The sequence below is a fragment of the Pezoporus occidentalis genome, unplaced genomic scaffold, assembly GCF_034315485.1.
Source record: "Pezoporus occidentalis ecotype Australia unplaced genomic scaffold, CSIRO_AGI_Poc_V1 ctg28, whole genome shotgun sequence".
In the NCBI taxonomy this organism is placed as follows: Eukaryota; Metazoa; Chordata; class Aves; order Psittaciformes; family Psittacidae; genus Pezoporus; species Pezoporus occidentalis.
Genome location: NW_026914718.1, coordinates 3419115 through 3438972, shown reverse-complemented (window position 1 = coordinate 3438972; position 19858 = coordinate 3419115). Strand labels below are relative to the sequence as shown.

The window sequence follows — 19858 nt, the reverse complement described above, 5'->3', positions numbered from 1 at the left end:
GTTCTCAGGGGGGAGCCCAAAATATCTAGATATTAACTATTTACAAGCAGGATGTGAAGTAAAAAGGTGGCCCTGTGTGAGGAAGAGCTGTGTCTTCAGAAACCAAGCTGAGGGTAAGTAGGTGATGTCAGAAAATGGATGCTCAGGCAAACCTCTGCACCACGTGGAAGGCAAGCAGAAAAAAGCCTGGGATTGGAAGTATCAAGGGGTGTAAAGGTTCAAAGAGGCCTGCAGACCCTGCCTAACTGATCTTAAGGATCTCTGCCTAGCAATCAGAGGGACAAGAGAGGAGATTACTGCACAGGTGAGTTGGGTCAGGACTCTAAGATAGGCACTCCCAGTCATTTGGAGATGCCTGTCCCATCACTGTGAAGGGCCCTCGTTAAGCTAATGCAGGTGCCTCAAATCAAATGGTCTTGAAGAGTGGTATTTTCAAGAACAGCTAGATCAGTGCTTCCATAGCAGTAATGTGTTTTGTGATCAGCACAAATGATCCTAGTGCAGCATAGAAGGGACAGCTCAGTAACCCCACATTATGGTAATTACAATAGTAAATTGGAAAAGACAACGGGAATCACACTTGTGTTTAGTGTAGCCATGCTGTGAGAAGGCTGGAGCAGCAAGGAAAAAGGAGTTCTTTTTAAAAAATGGAATCAGTTTTTTTTCACCCTTTTTTTTCATGCATAGCAGACCCATTTTATCCTGCATGCTCTATAGCCCTGCTCTCCAGGGTTGTTTTCTTTTCCATACCACGTGCCCTTTCACCTCATACCATAAAGTCTGTTACACATGAAAACACTAAACTAGGTACTTAATGTACTACTTCCCCCACAATCCTACCTCAGAAGGAATGGGAAGAATAAGTGTAACATTACAGCCAGCACAAAAGATGATATAAAGCGTAACAGCATCCCTGTAAATCAGTCAGTTCAACTTACCCACCAATGAATCAAAAAGCTCCCACTTAAAAGACATTACGCTGTCAAACAGGGAAGGTTTTTCTTCCTCACACAACAGGTGATACTGACATTGGATTATTTCTTCCCTCTATGGACATCTTGCTCCCTTGCTGTCAAGATTTCATCTTCCTGCAAAGGGCAACTTCTAGCATTTTCAGCACATTTTCTGCTAAACTGCATTTATTAAACCAGCTGCCTCAAGTATAAAGAAACCTCCCAGAGTCTCCTCCCTTTCCCCAGAAGGTGTGCCATCAGTTCCCACCACAGAACTAACCTGTTACCTGAGGAAATCAGCTAGCCCTAACCCTCTTAAAGAGGTAATTTACCTTACTACAGCCCCAATTCCTATTGACATTCCATGTCACAGACTTGTGCTGGTGGCAGAACAGGGTATCCGAGAGGCCCCATAAGCACACAGTATCCATTTGGTAGGACAGAGCAGATTTGAAAAGGTTTAAGCCAGACTGCCCAGGCTTATTTGTCTCAACAAAACTGCAGAGAGAAGCTCTAGCATCACCTCAGTCCTTTGTTCAAAGGAGCTGATTTTTCCCTACTAGTTAAAAGTCTTAATCCAGCTGTCCTTTCATTACTACTTCTGGACTGTGTTCTGTAAATTCTATTAGGTGCTTGTTTATTCAAAACACCCACCATCTCTCTAAGCCTCCCTTTGTAACAAGCTGCCAGCTTGTCTCTCTGTTCAGCTGATTCCCATTATCTGGGCTCCCCGTCATCTGAATACATTTAGTCTCACCCAAGTAGTTTTGATTATCAAGGTTCTACTACAGTCTAATTAGTGACATTTTTGTTACTAATTTGTCACTCAGACGCTTTGAGTCACATTAAAAATCCCTGCCAGCTTCCCTGGAATTGCTGAGTGCTGGCAGCCTCCTGCTTTTCACACAAGATCAACTAAGCATTTTTAGTTTGCTGGATCCTTGGGAGACTTTTAAAGAAACACTAGGAAAATAGGCTCAAGTAGAAAGAACCAAAGAAGTCCTAAATGCTCCATCCCCGCCAGTGCTCAAGGCCAACTTGGACAGAGTCTTGGGCAACATGGTCTAGTGTGAAGTGTCCCTGTCTATGGCAGGGGCGTGGAATTACATGATCTTTAGGCCCTTTCCAACCTTAACTATTCTATGATTCTACAATCCAGCCTAAGTCACTGGTAAGTATAATTTCACCTCTTAGACATCGTTCAAATACCACTGAAAAAGACAAAAAAAAACAAAACACCAACATTTAGAACCTTTATATCCTTTCTGGTTTGTTTCTAAAAGGTATGGAAGTAGTTAAATCAGGACACTCACACCTGTCAGTGAGCGGCGACTCTGTGGTGGATCCCCATGGTACTATATTTGCAGTTGGCTGTGCTGTACAAGTCTCTGAGGAGCTGCAAGAGTGCATCCAAACAAGCAGGAGGGATGAGGCTGGACTTGGTGGAAGTCTGCCAGGCTCCACCTGAAACTCAGCCCCAGGCATTTGGAGTCAACAGAGACATGGGAATAAAACACCCCTTGTTTGTATCCCTCTCAACCTTTTCATAGTACGTCCTTTCAACTGAATGGAAGATGAGGTTTACAGCCATATGTTACAGAAGGGAACACGTTGCTCCCACTGGCCAAACTCAGGCTATATCACTGCACCTGCCTTCACCAACCTCTGAATTTAAGAGATAATATCATACAACCATAGTATAGTTTGGGTTGGAAGGGACCTTCAAGGCTCATCTAGTCCAACCCCCCAGCAATGAGCCATGACATATTCAACTCCATGAGGTTGCTCAGAACCGCATCCAGCCTGGCCTTGTGTGTCTCCATGGATGGTGCATCCACCACCTCTCTGGGCAACCTTTGCCAGCATTTTACCACCCTCATGGTAAAACCTATGAGATTTAAAGTCAAGGTGTAAGCCTTCCAGGATACCACACACTGGTAAAGGGAGATGATTTCTGGAAACATGGTACAACTAAAAAATGGTATTTAAAGTTGCTAACTCAATATTACACTTGGTTCAAACACAGTCTCTCCTGGACTTTACAATGCAGCCATACGTCTCTTACAAAGGGTTAATAAACAATGGTAATATGCATCTTATAGGCTCAAGCAATATGTTTTGTAACTGTTAATTACATAGATAGCTGCTATTATAAATAGTTCTGAAGCAATCCATTAAGCAGTTGGCTTTTAGCAAATCAGAATTTATTACTCTTTTATGAGCTACTTATGAAATTGTAGCTTTCAGATGAAGAATGTGAAACAGCTGAAGCAGTTGTCCATATCTGTTTTCCATTACAGCATCTTTGAGGATAGGGAGAGAGAAGGAATAAACTGTCATATTAACTTTACAGGCAGCTCATCCTCCTGGGAAAGGGCAACTCTCACTTAGACTTCCACTGCAATGGAGTGCAATCAGGTCTATTAGCAAGGACAGTGAAGGCAGCAGAGGATGACACTTCTTTCTGAAACTGATGAAGTCAAGGAAACAATTGTTGTTGACATGAGTAGGATGAGGACATCTGTCTTAAGTGCCTATGGCTGCACATACAACACAATGACAAAAACCACCTAAGTGTCTTGGTATTACACAAGTTTATTACTTCCTTGCTGATCTACTGAAAAGCATCAAGATTCAGAACATGACAAATGTAATTTATTTGTAGCCCAAGACATCAATACTTGTTCACACTGCTAAAGGTTCTACATTAGAGATTTTGACAAGATAAGCATGGCAGCCTGCACTTTCAGCACAGGAGAGGGTTAACTTTCAAACGTGTCAATAAAATCCATTTTGATAAGTCTTACAGCCTAAGTAATACCAGTGGGCAATGAACTGGAATTCATACTCATTTGGAACTTAGCTTAAACTCCAATAGAAAGTTGCCAGATTAAAAATCCCTCTGAGACTCAAAATGGCTCCTAATGTTTAGGATTCATTTTACTGCATTCTCCAAAGAATACTTACCCAAAGAAAGCATTACTTGGGAAGGTGTTGCTGTTTGGGCTTTGCCTGTGTGAGTTTGGTTAAAAACTAAGACTTTACCCCCTTGTAGGTTTGTGATTTATTCTCCTATACAAACTGACACCCAGAACGGCATGCCTGCTCATCACCCACACACAGTCCATCCTAATTTAAAGGAGATAGGCCTAGATTTAATGAAGTCAAAGAAAAGCTAACCAATGGTTTCAACACTTCACAGTGTTTTGCCAACAAGTGTCCAAAGAAGATTTATCCACCTTTACTCTCTAAACATTCATAAATCATACCAAAAAAGAAAATGACAGCATTCAGTGTGCACTGCCAAGTAGCCATACACAACCTTCGCAGCTAATGAAGGCTTCTGGCCTCTTGCCTTACCATACACAAAAGTCTCCATGTAAGTCTTGGAAGCATAAACTCTGATAAGCGTTACTGCTTGAACAGTTTTCAAGAACCACTGTGCACAGAAAGACCGCTTGCCTGGTATGGATACACAACAGGATATTTTCCCAACTTCCATTTCTAAATGAGGAAAAGAAAGTCTGGGAATCTCAGCTAGATGAACATGTATTTTCACGTGATTTGGGTAGGATTTTCCAAAGGACTGAAGGTGATGAAACTTGCCAATTGTAAATGGCACAACTTTTACAAGCTACTTTGAAAAAGCATTTATTACACTTACTTATGTTTGGATATATTACTACCACAACGTTTCTCTCAGAATGCTCAAATATGCCATATATTCCCCCCCAAAATACAGTATGTCAGTCTTCTCACTCAGATTCTCTCTCAGCTGCTTCTAGCATGAATGCAGAATGCCTTTTCTAAACCAAATAAACCTGTGCTACAGCACTCCCAATAGACTGAAACAACATTCTGAAAACACAGTTGGTTTAATACAACTAAATGAACGGCTGCTTCTCAGTTCCTGGTGGACCCAGGGAAAATTTGTTCATTTCAAATACTGAGTGAACTGGAAGATATCCCAGAAACAGTTTAACATTCATGTCATCACAGTACTGGTTGTTCAGAACACACATGTTTGGAACTTGGCTGTGGTGCCAGATGCTTCTTTCTACTGTTTCCCTCAGCATCTGGAAACATTTAGCACTTCAGAGAGATCACAGACAAGATATATACTTGCAGTATGATTTCAAACACAACTGTGATTCTGGCAGTGGTTTCCAAAGGGAAAATGATGTATGATGCAAGAACCAAAACCACCTCTAGACCTAGAAAAAGCTGTCTGTGGCTAGACAATCACTTAACCATGTTTGGAGAGAGGAAAAGCTCTTCCACAGAGATGTAAAGGAAGTACTCAATACCCTGATGCAAATCTATGCCCCACTTTCATATCCTACTTTTTCTAGATTCCCTGGGGAAAGGTCAACTTCTCCTAAGTGATTGTAGAAAAAGAAATCACTGCAGCTCCCAAAAGAGCAAAGACTGAACTTACATCTGACCTCTCCACACAGAAGAAAAGTGAAAATGGGAAATGCACTTGGCTTCCCCAACCAGAGCTTAAAAATCTTCAGCCTGTATCAGAGTGTGTTTGTCTCTAAACAGAGCATTGTTTCTTCGCTCTCTGTAATGCTGAAGACCTTGCCATGAAATCACCAAATCCACTGAAATCCACTATCTACTATTGTGTAACACACACTTCTACCTTCCACCTGAACATCTACGGCGGTCTTGCAGTCACAGTAAGAAAAAGAACATACACACAGGTTCCTCTTTTTCAGGTCAGCAACTGTGTCTATGAATGAAGAAAAACACATCATTAAGCCTGAGCTGATCCAAACCATCACATTAATTCACAGGAAACAGTGATATCATTCTTTTTTAATCCAATGCTAGCTAAAGTATCACAAATAAATTAGGAATAAGACCAACAGGCTTAGAAACACCCCCAAACCATCCCAAACAAAACCTTTAGTAGTTTTTTTTTTTAGAAATGCATTCAGTTGGCAGGCAATGACTGTGCCATTCTTCTGGAGCTGGGAATGAGATGCATACTTCTTTACTAAAGTCAAACACAACACAACATAAATCAAACTTGTTTCCCCAAAGAGTCTTCAAGATCCTTTTCGCCCAACCTTTTACAGCTAGTGAGAGGAGTTATAAACTACAGCGTCCTGCACCACCTTGATAAAGAAGTGGCCTAGACAATGTGATGCAGGAGCAGGAACAAAGGTTCAACATGCAGTTATTTATGTTATTTTAAGTAGTCCCAGGAGGGATAAGACAGCACTATACTATATAAAGACTATATAATAAAAAGAATATATAATAAAAAAAGAAATAATTGAAGTTTGCTGCTGTGACTTGCAGCAAACTTCAAGAAATTTTGCACACACCTAAACTTAGTATCTAAATGAGAACAGCAGTGCCATGAACTTGCAATATATGAGAAACCTCTCTTAGTAAAGATTTATTATGCTAATAACATTAGAGCCTACCTATTGTCCCGCACACATTGAAGAAGGACAGTGCATATGTATATTTAAATTGCCAGAGAGGAACAGTGGGTCACAAACACAACTTTAAACGTTGAACTGCATCAGCCAAATTGATAGTGCATTTATTATGTCTACCCTTTCTTATACATTTTTTGCATAGTCAGTTCTGCTGCCAAAGCATTTCTAGAAGGTGAATGCAATGGATATGAAGCAGTATAATCACTGAAGGAAATACAACTGATGCATTAATGCTCACCCAAATCTATAGATCTAAGGAAAAAGCAAAGAAATTCAATGCATGATTTAGAAGTAAGCTTAAATACTAAACTGATCCTAAATTCAGTGAGGAAAGCAAACTTCACAAATCACTGCCAACAGCATTAGCAATCTCCCTCCCAGACAAAAGGTCAACTTCAGATGCCTTGTTAATATGTATCTGGGTTTTACAAAGTTCTTATGAGTGTTGCTCTATGACAAAGGTGCATAGGCCTACAAAAAACAGAGGTGCTCAAGGAAAATGACAACTAAGACAAGTTCAGAATTAGATGATAGCTTCACAGTTTCCAGCGCTTTATCCTCATTGTCCTTTCCCTGTTGCTAAATAAAAAAGCAAGATTTGAGATGGCTAATGGAAAAGACTTGAAGGAGACAGATCACACTAAATAAAGCAGATTGACTATAAGATGCCACAAAATTCACTTGCCTCTTGGGGTTTCTTTTCAGTAAACTGGCCAAGGAGAGACAAGAGAAAATGACCTCGCATCTGAGCTGCTATTTAGGAGGGTCACTGCCTCCTTACTGCCAGACCTCATCAATTTAGGCATCCAAACCCAAAAGATAAAGTCTTCCTTTATCTGGGCCATATATTGCACTTACAGCACTTTGATTTGTACCTCAAAAGACTTTGAAGCAGTTTTATCCACCTTAACCCTATATTAAACGTGAGTTCTGTTGTTTTGTTGAACCATATCTTCTCAAAGGCTAAATATCTTACTCAGAACTCTTAAACTTTAAACTTTTAAGATTATCTTGAGAATTGTCATAGCCCCAGGTTAATTTTAAGTCATTGTGACAGCCTGTTACAAGTTCATGCTTTTCTTAGGCCACTCATGTTGCCCAATACCACAACCTAAATGCAACTTGAGCTTCTACAATTCTTTTACTTCAAAACATTTGGGGTCCTCTGCAAAGACTTGCAAAGTCAAACTGGTCCCTCTCTGTCTGTTCCTCCTTGAATGAAACACATTTCAATAGTGATGTTCTAGACCTTACCACGCAGTCTAACCTGATTACCAATTCTTCATAGCTTATTACGCATCACGAACACCAAAATAACACTATGGACTACTGGAAGCTGGGAGCTAATGCCAAGTGTTTGATGCAGCCAACACTAGGAAGGTTGCAAGACAAGTGCATGTTTAGAAATAAGCAAAAACTTGTTACTTGCTGAACAACTCATAACTGCCAGAAAGAAGAGTCAAGGAACAAGACCCTGGGCTGGGTCTGAAGTTTGAAGGAGCTGAGAGTTTTCAAAAGAAATTCCAACAGATAATATCCACAGCCTACAGCACGGAATTAATTCGGTACTAACGCAGCTTACATTGAACCAGCATTCATTCTTGTGGTCACACCTTAGCCAGGACATCAGAGTTAAACTTCATTTCAGTGAAAACAGGAGCAGGCCCTTTCTAAAGAAAGAATTTTATGAAGGTTTGAGCCAAATTAATTCAAAGTAACTGAAGGAATACTGATATCAAGAGCGCTACATCAGGCTCTAAGTTAACAGAGCTTTCAACAATGGAAACTTATAATAAAACACATCTAAAAATTGCTGCTATATCTGAGGTCAATGGAATTTTCCAGAATGAGAAACCTATGCCAACCTTTTCCTTTCTGCTCCAATGGGATTCACTGCCAATGAACAGGCTGCTGTATGTCACCCTTGGCTCCTCAGTGTTTTAGATAAAGAATTGTTAACTTGTGAGAAAAAGAAAACAAACCGCAGTACTCATTCTGGGTTTATGCACTAAGTTTTTGGCTGGTGTAAACAGAGGCAACTGAATTAAAATCAACAGAGCTTCGCTCATTTACACAAGCAAACCTTTAGTGCAGTCAGAAATCAACCAAAACCCCAACCAATACTCCAAAGTTCTAATATGGAGCTGTTCAGCGAATACGGGTGTTAAACAGCTGAACATTCAAGCTCTGTCCCATCTAATAACTGGTTTCTGGCAGAGGAAACAAACAAAAATAAATTCAGAAAATCTCTGTCATTCTTGCATTTGTCATGCTCAGATAACAGAATCAATACCACACACAGCTCTTTTGGCTCATCCCAACCAGATACAGTTCACACAAAATCCAACAAACCACACCAAATTCCTGACCCCTTGCTTTTGGTATGTAAAGTGCAAGACTGACCCCAGTGAAGTCATCAGGCTTAACTGTTTATTTGGTATCTATAAGAACTACTTTCTTCTTACTCACTCTGTTAGTGGCTCCCACTAGGTACATAAAGTAAGGAGCCCAGACCTTCATTAACTCCTGAAATACCTTGGTCTTTGCCTGCGAATAAACAACAGTCATGATCCTAAAGTCAAACAAAACACATCTGCATGTGTTTCTCATAGACAACATTTTGAATAACAAAGCCAAAATACATTAAAGCAGCTTAGAAGTACTGTTGCTATAGAAGGTAGTTATCAAAACCAGAAAGGATCCCAGAGAAGGCTGTCCTTGACACAAGTCCATCAGCCAATTTAGAACTTACATGATGTTGTGTGGCAAGCTATCTAACTAATTACACATAAAAGTCCCCATAATGTCACTATGCTGTTTTCAGAATGTAAATGTACATACTGTTTTAATAACACATGTATGTCATGCTAAAATCTAACAAATCAAACAACCTACCTTTACAAAAGAGCAGAGAGAATGAGGAGAAAAAAAGTAAACTATTTGGTGTCTCACAGGAATTTAAACTTCAATTTTTATACTGGATAATACGGTGAGCACAAGACAGTATGTAAACTGTTTAGATGAGAAAGCCAGCAATCCAACATCCATATTCTCAAACTACTGCTGTTCCTTCAGACGTTGCATAGAGCAAAGGATGCACGCTCCATCAGTCACGTAAGCAACAAATACAAGCATAGTCTCAACTTGTTACGGAGAGTTAAACTGTTCACTGGCTGGGTTACTCATTACTGCAATCATGGTAATAAAGTAATCAAAACTTCAAATCCAAAGGCTGGAAACATTACTACCTTCAGTAAAATCAAAAAGAAGAGATCCACTTTTAAAAAACAGTCACCACTTGAAATAACCACTGGACCAAGATTAATGGCAAGGTGTTTGTACCAGTACGGGCTTTCTTGTCTCCCCTGAGTAAGGGAAAAAGAAAGAGTGGCTATCACAGCCAGTGAGAAGACCCTGATGTCAGGAACCCTAGATAACATCCGTCTTTTCATGACCTTACATCTTCATCATAGCAGTGGATTCGTGCTAAGCTTTAGCTATGAAAATAATACTTTGTTTGCCCTGTAGGAACTCCCAGGGAAACAATCTTTTTAAACACTTGCTTGAGGCAGTGAGAATCCAAGTGTTCCTTTTATAGGATTAAGAGCCTGATGTCACAGGTTTTACTTACACTAACCTCATGCATTCACCCCTGCTCCCTGGGTTCATTCCCAGGGCCATTTCTCTTGTTGGTTCACTAACAAAATGAGCCATTAATCACCTTTTTTTTTTTGTTCCTATTGCCTTACAGTTTCCTTTCTGCTTGGGGTGCTCTAAAGTACCCTCCTGACAATATTTTCCAAAGCTCCTTCTTTCAACTGTCCTCTGGGAAACATCACGGTAACCAGATATACAGTACGATGCTATCAAAGGCTTCTACATAGCAAATCTTGCGACAATAGAACTCCCCTAATGGGATCTGCATCCCGACTCAATGGAAAAAAAGCACTGAAATAACCTCTTTTTTTTTCCTTGCGTTGTAATCACCTGTTAGGCTTTTCACTGTACTTCAAAGTAATCTTCTATTGTTCTGTTCCTCTGAACTTCAGCTCAGCAGGGTTCATCTTTTCAAAAGCACCACAGAGGGGGATCTTAATTACTCATTTTCTCAATTTCTCAAACAAAAATCTCGAATGCACTAAACAACCAGAATTCCTTTTAGATCTCTGAGTTTCCTGTTGCTGGATTTGTGGAGAATTAAAATCAACAACAACAAAATAAAATGCAGCCTACTATGCCTCAAACTCTGTCTGAAGACCCCATTCTATCAACAGCTTCTACTATGCTGAGGGAACCTGAACTATGCAAAAGGCCTAAAAAATCAGCTCTGTTCTCAGCTTTGTCCATAACTGTCTAAAAGTCTGCAAAAATCAATGAGAGCTACTTTTCAGAAGGTCTACACACCTAGGTTGCTTCTCAAGAGCCCTGATTCTGAACCAAAAAGGCACTAACATGTCACACATGGGAGAAATTTACCGTCTCTCTGCAGTTTTAAGCTTAGGTTTATAAAGATGAGTGTAAACCTGCAATTCATCACCGAAAAGCTGGTAGAGGTCAAAATTATTCACCAAGTCATGGGCAAAGCCTGGTCTCGAAAACTCTCTCCCCAAAATCACTGCTAGTGCAAACTACTGTGCATCCTGAGATCCAGACACTACATTTCCAAGCTTAAAGCATGGTCTAGCCAGCATTAATCAGGGCCAAATTTTCTTGTTCCTAACATATATTATAGATTCCTTACCCTCAAGAACACTTGAAATAACTTCTCTCAGACTCCTGCAATTGAAGGATGTTAACTCACTGCATGCAGTCAAACAACAGGCACACCACCATAAGCAAATGTTTAAATCTAAACTGAGTGGCACAGAACAGCAAATTTCAGTTCCTAGATACAAGCTAGAAATTACATTCCTATTTTGATTCAAATGTGGAAAAATGAACTTCACTGTTGACTTATCAGGAGTCTAACATTACTTAGGGAAGAACAGAGAAGTTTAGCTGAGGCCAGCAGTAAGAGTTACTGCTAGTCTGGATGCCTACTGGGAAGTGCGATAAAGCATGCAAGTCCATGCGACATCCCAATCACCATTTTTATGAACATTTTCCTATTTATTAATAGTAGCTGCTCTAAATCCACTCAGGTTTTATGCCAGCTGCCAATTCTGGGTCTAGTACAAATTTGAGATATATTACAAGCAAGTTCAGCTAGAAATGAAAATAAAAGGGGAGAAAAAAAGCACATCATATGCCAACAAGGCAAGCTCATTGCTGATAGGTAAGAGTTGATAGGTAAGTGAATGGCTGTACAAACAAATAACTCCAGAAGCATAGGTGAAGACAATGGAGGACAAGGTATCAATCATGGAATGGGAAAAATAGCAACAGGGAAAGTGAGGTTATTCCCCTCCTGTTATTAAGCTACAATACCCTCTTCTCTGCTGAGACATTCAAACTGCTCCAACTAATCTGTTATCTCCACCTCAGTATATATACCTGAGCTTCACACCACCACTTCTATTTATATCTTACTTACCTTTACAAACAGCTCTTGGACCTCAGCAGAAGACATTCAACATATCAATTACCAGTTTTATTGCAGACAAAAGCATATGGAACATAAAATGCATGGGAGCACGTGGCATTCAAAGACAGGTAACTCTGAAATTCATGATACAAGTTAGCACCTTTGCTCACTTGATTACTCAGGAGGCACTCTGTAACTGGCAGTCACCTCCAAGTGCGAACAATCCATTCACTAGAGGCATTTTCACCAAAAATGTAGGCTGATCTTGAAAGTAAAGTTGCCTCCCATTTAAGATACTATTTAAAATCCAATAGGCACTTTGACTGCTGTAAAATGAGTATTGATAGAGATGGAAACTTGAAAGTATTCAATTTATGGATATGCAATCGCAGGAGATGCAGTGTAAGAAAATCCTGTTTACATGAAGATAATCTAACACAGTTTGGATTTGGGTTATTACACTGCTGTGGTAGAAGTATGCTTCCTGCTGTCTCAGTACATAGAACCCCCTAAAATACAGGCTGAAATCTCCAGGGTGAACAACTTCTTTCTTTCTGGAGGTCCCCCATGTTCATGATCTACAAAGCACCATAAAATACCTACATACTATGCGTGTCCAGAGAAGTGGCTGGTAGGGCAGCATAATGAGACATCTCTAGACCCCAAATTCCTTCATCGAAAAGAATGGTCCATGAAAGAAACCAGTTAGGGAGGTACTCCTGAAGGACAGACATTTTTGCAGCCTGGTCTCATAGACGATTCCTTCCCATCTGCTTGTCCAACATTAAAAACACATCCCACGAGTCAGATCCATTCCAAAAGAATACTGGTAGTTTCTTTTGGTTCATAGCCAAGGACATTTTGTAGCACTAATGGCTAATATTTAAAGAAGTGTAATAGTTTTCCTCTAATTTTCCAAGAAGAATTGCATTAACCAGTACTTTAATTCTGCAACTGCATTAACCAGTAAACCCACAGATATAAGAAGACCCAGACAGAGGTTTGGTGGAACCTAAAGGGAAAAAAAAGAACTATTGTAATGCCTTTCTCAACAAGCAACTTCAAAGACACTAGTTAACAACAAACCTGCCATTCCAGAAATGCAGCATTGATGGGAAGCCCATGATTGCTGTAGCATGTTGCTATTTTATTCTGATTCTTGATTTCGGAGCGTAACTTCTTGCTCTTCACAGCTGTCACTGTCAACACTTAAGAATGGAAAGTACTCTTCAATGCAGAGTTATTTAGCATGCTACAATCGAGCGAGGCCATGAAGACAATTCTGGATCACCTGAGTAATATAGCTTGTAGGTGCAATGTTTTCAGAAGCGAGACACAACATCAGATCCTGAACTTGAGACAATTTCACAGAGGCGATTTCTCAGCACTGCAATAATTCTGCCCCTTTCCTGGTACTTCACTGGGGAGACATCAAATAAACAGAAGCACTTGTGATCGCTAGACACTGCTGAAATTCTTGGCATAAATAAGTAATTGAATTTCTGATTAAGGAGATTTTAACGAGCTGAATCAAAATCTCTGGAACTTGCATTTATTCTCCAGACAACCCCTTCTGTTTTCAGCCACTAAAACCTGGGCCTCTGTACTTTCCAAATGGAATGTCTGAGACAGCTTCAGACTTTCAACCCACAGTCCTTCTCTTTTAAAATACATTTACGTTTGAAACCACCTGCGAAGTAGTCCTAGAGACTAATGTAAACTGGATTTTTTTCCCTACCCATTTTTCTGTTAAACAGGATTCAAAACAGTAGCTAGAAACAAACAGGAATTTAGGATGTGACACAGGGTTATTAAGGCAAGGCTCCCTTGGATCCGGTCTTCCTTACAGGAACCTCCTGGACACAGAAACATGCAGCTCTGAGAAAGGCTGAGTCCTGTCTCTTCGAAATCTTTTCCACTGTTGGGATAAGCTGAAAGGGAAGCTGTACAGCTTTCACTGGTAAAAACAGCTGTATTAACAGCTACAGTCAAGCACTTTCGATGGATTTGACCAGTGTTCCCAGCCTTGTGTTTATGCACAGTGTATTCCCAACCTTCTGTATCCACCTTACCTTGCCACATTCAGTCTCCTTATATCAACTCCACTTACTATGAGAACTTTTCCCCTTACCTGTTCTCTTCAATTTCTCGTCATTTGGTTTGTCCCCTCTTCACTATACCAAATAAATCCCTCAGTGATCTACCAGTGATTTCTGCCATAATATTCTTCATCCTGCTTCTGCAAACTATCCCTTCTTCAGCATTTCATCTATCCAGCCTTTAGGACAGCACTAATACTATATGAATCTACCTTACACAAAGATAACATGTTCTAGATTGGTTCACTGCAGTAATGAATATAATAGACTAGAATCATGATAATGTTTAGCTTATACTACTTCACTATTGTCACTTATCCACCTTGTACGTCAGGAGTGGTAAAAGCTGTCCCTGGAAGAGAAGAAATCAGATTTCACTGTTCTTCACAAGGCACAGGAAGGAAGTTCATACAAACTTGTACAGACTGAAACAGTTGCTCTAAAAGTATGTCAGTAAAAATAGATTTCATGTAAGTGTGTAATAAGACAAAGGCTAATTAACTGCAATTGCTTCTTCCTGAGGTCAAGAGCAGTTACACCTGGGATGATTTTAGCCTAGGATATCCACACTTATCAATATGATGGGGTTTTTCAAACTCAGGACATCACATATCACACCTTCAGTTTTACTTGACACTAAAGTGACAGGGCTAATGAAACAAGTTATTTTGACAGGACAAAACCTACTTGAAAAATAACACTTATGTCTCAGCATTCTGCACTCAGTAACATCCAACACTGCTGTAACTTAGAGAAGTCAGTCAGTATTTTATCTTTCTTTTTTCCTCTGCATTTTCACTCCATTTTCCCCCCAGTTTGGGTAGCTGGCAATATTCTGTGATGATCAACAGCTCCACTGTTTTCTTCTCACACTCCTTTGTGAGATTTCAAGCATACACAGCTGGTCATCAAGTACTCTTTCTGTTTCATTCTTTCAGAACTTCCTTCAGTTCACATACCGAGACTCCCAAGTTCTCTTAGTCCTGCAAGTCTCTGCTGCAACTCCTTCAGAAGTAGGAGCCAGGGGAAACAAGACTGCTGACACCTACAGTAGTCCACTAGCATTGTCTGTCAGGCATTGCCAAAACAATGTCCTAGATTTACACTCCATGCCCCAAAGGTCACCCTGCCCAGGTTTAATGCAAAAGGAAGACTTAAAATTCCACTGAATAGACAAAAAAGTATGATTAACATAACACAGCAAGTAACACACGCAGAGTAACACAAGACACTAAATACTGCCATTCAGTTAACTGTGCACATCTGATTTGCTGTCCCTTTTTTAACCTCAACCTTAAAAACACAGGAAAGGTGGGACAAAGAAGTAAGACCAAAATAACTACCCTTCTCCTCTTCATTATTTAATACAAAAAGATACACTGAAAGACATACTGTAAATAAAAACAATATATAGAAGCATGTTTAGAAACTTGACAGCCCTTCCACTGAGCAGTTCTTGATGATATTGAAAGAGAGCCTATCTGTGGTACAGTACTCATTCAGATGCATTGCTTCATCCCGCCAAGTGTCTCCTTTTCTCCTTGTCTGCCTATGTAGGCATGTAATTTAGGTTTACTGGAATTAGGTGCTATAACACATCCTGCCCACTTCATCCCTTGCTCCAATTGCTTTTCCCCATACAGCTACCTCCTGCCAGCCCTTATGCTTATGGTGAAATCAAATAGCTCTATCTGCCCCAGTCAGCTAAGAGGAATCTCTCTTCTCCGCAAGGTTCCCTGCCTGATAACAAGTTAGTGATGGCTCCTGTGGTTTGTCAGAAAGCTTCTGAAGGACTACATTTCTGCACTGGAGGAATTAACAGCTCCAAGCTTATGAAGATTTACATCTCTCTACAAAATGTCAGTTAATGTACAGCTATCCAGCTATCGTAGCAGAGACGATGATTAGCACTGTGCTTATTAAACAAAGGAGTAGTGAAATCTGATTTGCATATTTCTGTCTCGCACACAAATTCCCACTGCTTTTACAACATAGTATCTACACGGTTCATTTTATTTTGATGAAAATGAACACATTTCACTGATGACCTTTAAAGGAACTTTTGCTTCCAGACTCTTTAAATGCACCACTGATCTACTACACTTTGTCAGCAAAACAATGATCATTCCTAAGATGCCTCTGAAAAGCTACAGTCTTACCCAGCTCAGTTCATAAAGATCCTCCTGACGTAAGCAATGCAGAGATGCAGAATTTGCATAATCAGCTCATTTGCTGCATCCTGCAGCAAGGGACATATTCTGCCGATTCACACCTGCACCAGAAGGCTGCTCTAGTTTAGAGGAAATTGCCACATTGCAATTCAAGAGACATGAAGTACATTAGCTGGGTAGCAGCTAAGTAAATAAGCAAATGAAGATGTATGCAAGTTATTATTACCTCTGCTCCACAGACAATGAAAATGACCTTTGTTGAAAGGCTGGTTCAGAATCAGAAGGCAAAACTTCAGGTTTCCTGTAAAATAAATGTTGGTTCTTATTAGCAAGAATATTGATTTTTTTCCCCTTCATTTTGCTTTTGCCATATTAATTTTTAGTCCAACCACCTCAGAGCAACCCCACTAATTTCCTTGCTTCTTTTTCAGAGAGAAAAGCTGCCAAACTTCATTAGAAACCTTTTACTTGGTAGAGTTTTGCTAAACTTTTAATTTCTAAGTGACTTTTACTCACAGAAGGCCACCCTCAACAGGACACCACATCCATACAGCTCTCACATTTAATCTCCTGCTTGCTGCTGCCGCCTGGATGCAGCATTTACTGATACGAGCTTCCCCCGGCCTCTATTAACTGGGAAGGCTGTAGCTGACTCCGTATGAAGCTGTCTCTAATCTAAGTCCAATATTCCACTCTCCTGATTGATGCAGAACTCTTTCTGCCACCAGCAGCTTTCGTGCCTATGTTTTCGTATCATGTAGAAGCTCTGTGGTAGATACACTCTCATAGATACTTTACACATACAGAATGAAAAGCCATGCCCAAGGAGCTTAAAATCAAAGCTAGTTAAAGCAAACTTAAGCCTGTGACACTGAGGACTAAAAACCTCAGTGGGTTTACCATCCCAACTTAATTGGGCTCCCAAAGCCTCCTGCTCTAGCAATATGTTCATTGTGATGATCAACAATAAACTTAAAAATATAAAAGCCCAAATATAAAAGGATTTATGACACAACCACTTTGGTTTCAGAATAAAAACTTAAATCTCAAGGCAGTTGCCTGGGGTGAGATTTGCATTATTTCACTCCCTAATTATCTTGCCAGTGACAGAGGAATACAAGTTCCCCCTGGAGCTTTATATCCTTAGGCCATCAGGTTAATGAAGTATTATTTGGTCATGTGAAGCCACTGTAACTGAAAAAAGAAAACCTCTATCACAAGAAAGTCTTCTGGACTTTAGACCAGATCCAGTGCAGCAGAAGGTTAGAGGTAAAGCTGTGGTTTAAGCCATACAACATTACAAGAGGAACCAGGTGGCAGAAGTCCAGGAGGTGCAGGAACATCTTAGGGTGGGAGTAAGGAGGGCACAATATTTAAAATAACAAATGAAATTCAGAGTCAGCAGGCACTGTTCAGCATCCTGGCTTTTGAGTGATTTAAGGTTTCACCACTGACCCCGTTCCATGCCTCAGTTGTCTAAAGCAGAAATAAAGTCTTGTCCTTTTTAAGTATCAAGAGAAACACAACTGAAGACAGGTAATTTTTACTCCAGTAAAAAGCCTACATGCTTATCACAGCATGTATTCTGTGTGGTGCTTTCAAATACCTTTCCCCTCATGTCTTCCACCTGCATCTTTGGTGACACGGTCCACACTTCTATTTAATTTGTGTCTATACAGGGGAATAATTTTACTTAGGGAATAAATTTATTTAGAAAAGAACTAAGAGGTCAACGGACCAAGAAAAGAAAGTGAGCAAAGCCTTACTCTTTGCATAGTCTGAACTGTTTTGCCTTGTCCTTGAACTTTAAGAGAAAGGTAGAAAACAATACATTCAAACTAAGTGCCAATTTCCAGCTGCCTCACAAAATGGGACCTCAGCAGCAGATCTCCTAATGATGGTTAAGCGAGAAAGGCTGCCAGCTCCTTACATTAAATATAATCATCCAGTGGTGCCCTCCACTGAAGAGAGCCAGGAAACATGTTTCTTTTACTGATACGATAATACAGACACAGGTGTTGGAAACCTATTCCTGCTGGTGAATCACAAATGGCATTTCAGTGTGTTTGAAACCCTTAAGCCATATCAGCATATGAAAACACAGTAGATTTTTAGGGGTCTTTTGCACACCAGGAGGATTAAGATACATTTTTGAAGCCAAGGCCTGGCTGTATGTGTCCACACAGAGCCTTTAGAGGCTGATTTTCAAAGACGACACTTCCAGCAGTTTCCAGTAAGGCCTGTAAGAGCTGCTGGTTCTTGTTTAGCTGTTGCAGAGAAGCAGAGGCAGATGCCCCCAGTACACACAATTGGGGGGGGGAGTGTATGTTATGGGTTGGGTTTGGGATGGGTTTTTTAAGCACAGCTCCGGGTTGAAAAATTAGAGAAATGGAAATTAGTCACTTCAAACCACTGCAATTAATGCATGATAACATGCTCTGGTTAATGCTACCAAAATGAGCCTAAATCTCAATATATTAATGATGTTCGCTGAGTTTATATAAAGCTGCACAAAGGGCTCAGTCCTCAGTAGATGTGAAACAGTAATAAAATTGGGCTGCAATAATTTACAACCATTGCCCTAAAAACTCTCAATAAATTGGGACTTCTGATGGCAAAGCCCACGTCAATGGACGGAATATGCAACATCCATCACTCTGAGAAAAACTGATGAGAGCTCACTGTGCCACAGCTCCGAGCACTCTACTGGCTATTCGTTTGAAAACAAATCTACTTCAAGGCCATTTATCTTTAAAAGCCCTTAACAAATTAGGAAGCATCTATCTCCTGGACTGTCTGCCCATCCATTTTTCACACAGATAATTAGCACCCTGACCCAACCATTAACAAAATTGTGCTCTGGTTGGACTAATGGGAAAGAGAATTGTGAAAGCAAGAAATCAGGAGCAAAAATAACCTGTCCCCAGTTATGGGTATCTCCACTGAAGAAGCTTTTTTTGCTCTGTTGTTAAAGGAGGAACAAGATGGTCTCTTGCATAGTTTCTTCCATTTTCAGTATAATTCTCTCTTTCCTTATGTACTTTTCTCACAGCTTTTGCAGACTGAGCAAATTCAGCCATCTGCAGCACAAGCAGAAAAGAATTAATTCCTCCAAATAAAACCTCCAGCTTATTCTTGATGTTTAAATCAACACAGAGAATGAAGGGAGCCAAATCCCTCAATACAAGTCCTCTCGCACAGGAATAAGTCGTGTGGTAGGGCCCAGTTTCTATAGGACAGGAGGACAGAACAACTATAGGAAGTGTTTACTTGCATTTAGGGAACCAAATTTGTTCCCCAGCTTGTTTTGCTTATAAACCTTGCAGTCTTAGAGGCGTGACTTACAGACATTAGTATTTACATTTGCACAACTACAGCAGCAGCCAGTTAGATGCAAAAATATAGTTAAACAAATAGAAAATTCCTAGTCTTTGAATAAAGCTGGATCATTTTAATCCTGCTGGAAGCACAAAGAACAAATCCCTTACTTTCCTAGTTGTTAATCAATCCATCAACAATCCCTACAAGTCCCTACTGGGCCCATCAGGGAACAACCTAACCCTTTCCGAAATCTTTTGCCCTTCTCTGCTTCCCAACTTTTCTTTAGCTGCACTTCTTTGACAAAGTTTTTCCTGTGGTTGCTTAGAGAGGA

At 40.2% G+C, this 19858-nt stretch overlaps 1 protein-coding gene across 7 annotated transcripts in view; it reads right to left on the bottom strand.

Moving 5' to 3' along the window:
- The window catches only part of TPK1 (thiamin pyrophosphokinase 1), a 284460-nt gene that overhangs the window by 210992 nt on the left and 53610 nt on the right, over positions 1–19858 (bottom strand). For 6 of the 7 annotated variants that reach the window (XR_009966076.1, XM_062625397.1, XM_062625401.1 and 3 more), the window contains one exon: positions 16433–16507. The exons of the other annotated variant lie outside the window; for it this stretch is intronic. Coding sequence is in view for 4 of the 6 variants with exons in the window: in XM_062625397.1 (XP_062481381.1) it covers positions 16433–16507 (75 nt within the window). In the remaining 2 variants the exon portion in view is untranslated. Of the gene's footprint in view, positions 1–16432; positions 16508–19858 lie in introns of those variants that run through there. 7 annotated transcript variants of the gene reach the window in all.